Below are 6,347 nucleotides of genomic sequence, written 5' to 3' on the forward strand. Positions count from 1 at the left end.
CATCTCATTTCCGTCATCCACGACCAGCCAGCAGCAGCGACAGCAAACTCCAACAGCTACCACCCCCCCTCTTCTGTCCGAGGTGGGTTCGACTCCGATATCGAACAGCGCTTCCACTTCCCCCTTCGACTTGCCTTAACACTTGCTTGGCGCGCATTCCTGCTGCCTCTTCTTCCCTTCTCCAACCGTTGCCTATTCGTACACCAACCCACTCCGCCGCCATCGTCAACACTCCTTCAGCGGTTGGGTTCCATGTATCCAGTCCAATGCTCGGCGACGTGAGCGCAGCATGTGTAAGAACGACCTCTCTCTTCCTCAGCCTGTCATTCCATTCAGTCAAACGAGGCCTCATCAGCGACACTCCCCAATTGACGACGCCTCCGTCCCCATCACCAACCATCGCCTCCACACGGCTTTCTCCTCCCGACCGCTTTGTACCACGAGTTCCCCTTGGCTTGGCTCCCGACACTGACGTCTCACAGCGCTCGATCAGATTTACAATCGAGTGTAAGTTCTCCCAGCCTTCCTTCGTACGGTCGGCCATTCTCGCCCTGCGACCCTTGCCGACAATAGACAACGACGCCGGCCTCCATCCCAACCAACCAGTGCGCTGGCCTCTTGCGGCGTTTCAACAACTGACTTGACTATTGCAGGCTACTCTTCAGCAACCCTGTATGGAGCGGCGCCAACACCGTGCCGAGCACAATCATCCGGAACATCACGACCTTCAATGTACGATCGCCTTTCTACTTTCCGCCCTTGTCAGCCAGAATGTCTAACGCCAGATGTCGCAGGATACCCTTGGATATGTCGATACGTTGAGAACAAACCTAACTACCCTGACCCGCACCAACTTGCAGACCCGAAATGGCATCATCCGCGGCCTCCTCTACGTCCCGGAGATTTCGGAAGCGAACCCATGCTTCGAACAGCAATACGATCTGATCCCGCGCAATGTCACCACGCGAGAACAGCTGCCCCCGCCCATGTACAACCTCATTGCACTTGCGCCATGGTTTAACTCTACATGCACCAAGGCATACCTAGCCGCTGCTCGCCTTGATCCCATTCGGGCGTTCATATTCTACCGCCCCAACAATTCCACCAGAGAACCTCAAGGCGTCAACTCTCCGATATGGGATCTCGAAGATGGTGGGGCCTGGCATTCCCAGAATCACTTTCCCGTCTTCGCAGTCCCGGGCTCGGAAGGCTCAAAGATGATGAAACAGCTCAGCTTATACTCTGGAGACCCCTCCACGATACCCTTTGCCGAAGAAGTCCAAGCCGAGCACGACCCGAACCCTCGAGATTATATACGAGTATGGACAGAGTTGACGATAACCGACCAACAGAATCTGCCAGCCATGTGGACCTGGATCTTGATCGTCGTAGGCGCCCTGCTCTTCATCATCGCATGCGTCTCCGTCACCATGCATCTCGTGCAACGACAAAGGCGGGCCTCGTTGCGGCGCCGCGTCATCAGCAGAGAGGTTGACCTAGAGGCAATGGGTATCAAGCGAATGGCGGTGCCACCTGCTCATATTCGAGAGTTCCCCCTCTTTACGTACAGCTATCAGCCAGAAGTCGCCAGCGCGCCCTCCACACCCCTGGCGACCCGGTCTCTGCGATCACCACGAAGCGTTCGAACCGACCAACGAGCCATCTCCGATGTCATGTCGAGCTCGCGCACTCGACGATCTAGCCTAACAAGCTCTGCGAACACCATCGCCACCAACTACCAACCACAATGCCACATCTGCCTGGAGCAGTACGAGGACCGTGTGTCCGTCATTCGCGAGCTACCCTGTGGACACATTTTCCACCCTGAGTGCATAGACGAATTTTTAGCCATCAACAGCTCATTATGTCCCATCTGCAAGAAGAACATGCTACCACGCGGATACTGCCCGAAGATTTCGAACGCCATGGTGCGGCGCGAGCGTGCCATTCGACGACTGCGCTCGCGCGTGGTTTTGGATGACTCGGACGATGAGGGCGGCGAGGAAAAGCATGGAAGATGGGGAAAATGGTTGCGGCGCAGAGATCAACATCAACCATTACCAGGAGGGGCTGGAGTTCCTTTGACACCGGTCAGCCCGAGCAAATCGGACGTGGCACTCAGGCCACCCTCATCGCCGGCGGACGCGGCACAACAACCGCCGTCCACGCAGCGGACACTGGAGACAACGCAGGAAGAACCTGCGGAAGATTCGGTCGACCCGCAAGGCGATGGTCAAGCCCATCACTCGACACTACAGACCCCGCAGCCGGCCGCTGCAGCGCACCACTCATCACGGAAAGCGAAGCGTCGGAAGAAGCCACGCGACTTACGGCTGCAGGCGCCTCAACCTGGGGAGCCGCCACTCGAGCCCCGGCAAGTCGAGGGTCGAAAGAGTCCGTCGGCTCTGGCGCGTCAGCGCATGCGCACACTAGCTGGCACGCCTCTGGATGACCCCGACGGGCGGCGTCCTGTGTGTAAGTTGATTTTGCGACTGCCACGAATGCAACTTGAGCTGACTTGAAGTAGGGCGAAAGGCGTTTACCAAGGTGTTCCCAGGATTTACCTAGACGAGGCCTGACTGATTTGGCGCATGTTCTTTTTGATGCGAGCGCTGGCATGGACACGGCGTTTGGAGGGTTGCTATATTTGACGCATTGTTCATAGCAGCAACAGGACGGGACAGTACAGCAAACCAGTCCCTTGGCCCCCTGCGATATGATGCACGGGCTGCCCAGAAGGGCGAAAGGCGCGAGGCCGTAGCAGCTGGAAGCGGCACATGGGCATCTAGGGCTGGTTTCATGGAGTATCGTTGGATGGAATATATACCCTGGCACCGGGCGAGGAAAGGCATCAAACATTGCAGGTTGGGAGGTTGTATTTTGCAACTGAAAAATAGGTGTCAGATGGATCGTGCCTGTGAGTAAGCCGTAGCTGCATATGAATCACTGTTTAATGACTGGCCGCGTGTGTCTGAGTTTACGACTTTCATGATGGCCTACTTGATTGCCTTGAGCGGTGTTGGATCGTGTTGGAAAGTAGTGGGAAGAAGTGACCGGTCCTGACTTGGTCATTCATATCATCGCACACATCAACATGGACAACGAGTGGTTATACTAAAGGCTTCACAATGTCTTTTAACGTTCGGCCTTGTTTCTTTGCTTGTCCTATATACAAAAGCTCGCCTGGGTATACTGAGATGTATAAATGTGGATAAAAAAAAAAAAATCATAAAGTTTAAATTTCGTCTGATGCCATGTAGGAAAGGCTTTTGTCATGATCATTATGAAAGGCGCACGTCACGGTCACGCATCGATGGCCCTCGCCTCGTCCTTGACACCGCCCCTCGCGAGCGCCTCCCTGACCTTGTCATCCTCGGCATCCCGGATGCGCCGCCTCGCCTGCTCGAGACGGTCGACGCCGCGGTCGATGGTCTCAATGTGGACGCTTAGGGGTATGGCGCCGCGGTCGCCCAGACCGGGGCCGGGTCCAATGGCGGAGCGGGCGAGGCCGGGCTCGGCGACGCGGTCGCGCAGGTCGCCGAGGCCGGCTTCAATCTTCTCGAGCTCGACGACAAGGGCCGAGACCTGGGAGACGGCCTGGGAGCGCTGCGTGTCGACGGCGCGCAGGAGGCGCAGCTGGCCGTTGAGGTCGCTGATGCGGCGGTTGTTGGCGCCGACGAGGGACCACAGGGTCCAGAGGACGTCGTCGCGGGAGTCGCGGACGGAGCGGTGCGAGCGCGTGACAACGTCGTAGATGAGCGAGAGGTGATCCTCGGCCCTTGTGAGGAGGCGGAGCACGGCCTGGGCTTCGACGAGGAGGCCGGCGATGCGGTCGGACACGAGGGCCGTGTGCTCAATGTACTTGTCGAGGAGGGCGCGCTCATCAAAGGGTACCGTGGCGGGCTGGAAGGGGGCGAAGAGCCAGGAGGTCCAGACGGCGAGGCCGGTGCCGGCACTGTCGGCGTCGGCGGCGGCCGTGGATGCGTCGAGGGCGTCGAGATAGCGCGACGTCCAGTGGTTGATGGAAATGACCGAGTCGACGGCCGAGCCGACGTGCGTGTTGAACTTTTGCAGGTCAGAGGCCGTCTGGCGCGCAGTGGCAATGTACTCGTCAAAGTGGAAGACGAGTTCGTCGCGCGCCGGCAGCTCCGAGTAGCGGACCATGGTGCGCAGATCGCGGATCGACGACTCGGAGCGCTTCATCTCCATGGGCAGCGAGACGCCGTCGGCGCTGCGCTCGAGTACCTGCTCGAAGCTCGCCTGGACGTTCATGAGGTCGTCAAATTCGACGCTCTGGCCGCCCGGCGCCGACAGCTGCTCGTCGGAGCCGGCGGGCGTGACGCCAAACTGCGGGCAGAAGGGCAGGCTGAGGGCGCCGACGCCGGGAATCTTGCAGATGGGCGAGAGCGACGTCGTGATGGACTGGGTGACCATGTTGCGCAGGATGATGGTGGCGCCGATCATGAGCCAGACGGCGAATATCATGGCCAGGGGAAGTTTGAGCATGCGCAGCGCCATGCCGACAATGTCCGCTACCCAGGCGAGCACGTCGAGGAGGGCGTGCGGCGCCGAGTCCATGACGCGGCGACCGACCGTCTGCTGTTGGCGGTCTGTTGGCTGGCGCTGGGCCTCTCTTCCACCGAATTTCGCATCGTTGCTGCTGCTGTTGTTGTTACGTTTCCGCAGGAGGCTGCCGTAGCCCGACTGCTGCCTCTGATTCCTCAGGCGCATGGCGATCCTCTCCTTCTCGTCCATGGTGGGCCGGATTGTCCTCGAAGAGCGGCCGCTGCTGCTGCGGCCTTGGCTCGGACTCTCCATGTGGATGGAAGGCATGTAAAACTCGGGTTCAGGCGTGCGGTGAACATCGTCAGATGGCTGGCGCGTCGTGGGGATCGAAGGGCGAAAGGGCGTGCGCAGGATGACGCGCTCGTCGTCGGCCCTGTCGACGAAGTCGCTGATGCTGTGGGCGCTGTCTTGGGAGGCGAGGCTGAAGTTGCCTTGGGAGGGCCCGCTCGACAGGGGAATGTCGTCTTCAAAGTCAAGCTCGGGGACGATGGACGTGTCGAAGCTGTCGTTCTCGCCGCCTTCGACCATGCGCCAGGAGCTTCCAACAGGCAGCTCGTGCTCCCGAGAGGGCTCTCGCCTCAAGGGCATGGCTGGGTCGGCGGCTAATAGCCTGTCGGAAGCCTCTGTGAAAAGGGGTACTGAGGAGGAGAGATGCGGTGCGGCAAGAGTTAAGAGAGGTGCGGCAGGAGTTGAGGGGAGCGTGTATATATGTCTTGGTGTGGTGGCGAATCGATGGAAGTGCAACAACAACGATATGAAGTGTTGTATGCCTGTCTGGGTAGGAAGTAATAGGTCAAGGTCGAGCTTGGCTGTGACTCATGTGGTTGTCGTCAAGATGTATTGGATGTTGGTGAGCCAGGCAGAAGCAGGAGCCGGAGCACCGAGAGATGTGAATCGAGTCAAGCGTCGACTAAGGCTTGAGAGCGAGGTTGGAGATGGAGATGGTAAATGTTGTTGAGCTGCAACGGCTCTGGCGTCATAGGTACTGTGGGGGGGTCTTAAGGGGGGTCTTGAGCGGTCTTGGGACGTGGGGAGATGGGCTCTCGCCCCTGGCAGGGTCCAGAGGTGACAGGCACGCAGGGCAGGTGACCTGGTGCCCTTCTGCCTTGCTCAGGCAGTATGTACTTACCTCTATACTCACGTAGCTCCTTCCTCGCACCTAAGGGCACCCCCTCTGTCGATCACAGGGCACACCCACCCGCTCTCTGTTCTTTCCCCCGCCAAATGCTCCCCTAATGCTCCCCGTTGCTCCTCCCCCGAACCACTGGCACTTCCTCGGCCCCTCATACAATTCTTTGACGAGCAATGCTCTCTCATCTGGAGAGAACCTCACATCTTCTTCGATACCAATTGCATCGGCAAGGCGCTCAATGACAGACAAGTCCTCATCGCATGACTCCTCTCCGGATGACCCTGACACAGACGATGATGGACTCATGGCTTGCGTGGTGTGAGAAAGAATGGTGGATGCTGAAATGAATTTGGGCGGGGGTAAGAAAGCAGGCTGTCCTCAGCTCCTGCATTCTGTGAGCCCGATATTTATGAGATGCAGCTGAAACGGCCAGACTGCTGCCACCAATGCTCGACGGGCTTCGGTGAGCCAATCGGTCGCTCGTGAGACGAGCATCATTGGATGACAGGGATCTTAGTGCGACTGCCTGGTGAGCAGGTTGCATACCGTCATTCATCTCAACCAGCCATTACATTAGCCGGGCGTCGTGGCTGATGAGATCCAATCCCTTTCCAAGAAGTCTGCTCACAGTGTGCTGGGTGATCATGGA

General features: G+C 58.4%; 2 protein-coding genes across 2 annotated transcripts; one reads left to right on the forward strand and one right to left on the reverse strand.

Annotated features, from left to right (window-relative positions):
* Positions 1 to 179: 179 nt before the first annotated feature.
* Positions 180 to 2,568, forward strand: VDAG_00933 (uncharacterized protein; the record flags this gene model as incomplete). Its single annotated transcript, XM_009649819.1, has 6 exons — positions 180 to 293; positions 483 to 507; positions 654 to 732; positions 795 to 2,029; positions 2,096 to 2,475; positions 2,528 to 2,568. Exons 1-6 carry the CDS (start codon positions 290 to 292, stop codon positions 2,566 to 2,568), a joined length of 1,764 nt encoding a protein of 587 aa, XP_009648114.1. The 5' UTR covers positions 180 to 289.
* Positions 2,569 to 3,303: 735 nt separating this feature from the next.
* Positions 3,304 to 5,154, reverse strand: VDAG_00934 (uncharacterized protein; the record flags this gene model as incomplete). Its single annotated transcript, XM_009649820.1, has 1 exon — positions 3,304 to 5,154. One exon carries the CDS (start codon positions 5,152 to 5,154, stop codon positions 3,304 to 3,306), a length of 1,851 nt encoding a protein of 616 aa, XP_009648115.1.
* Positions 5,155 to 6,347: the final 1,193 nt, after the last annotated feature.

Source organism: Verticillium dahliae, genomic scaffold (assembly GCF_000150675.1).
Source record: "Verticillium dahliae VdLs.17 supercont1.2 genomic scaffold, whole genome shotgun sequence".
In the NCBI taxonomy this organism is placed as follows: Eukaryota; Fungi; Ascomycota; class Sordariomycetes; order Glomerellales; family Plectosphaerellaceae; genus Verticillium; species Verticillium dahliae.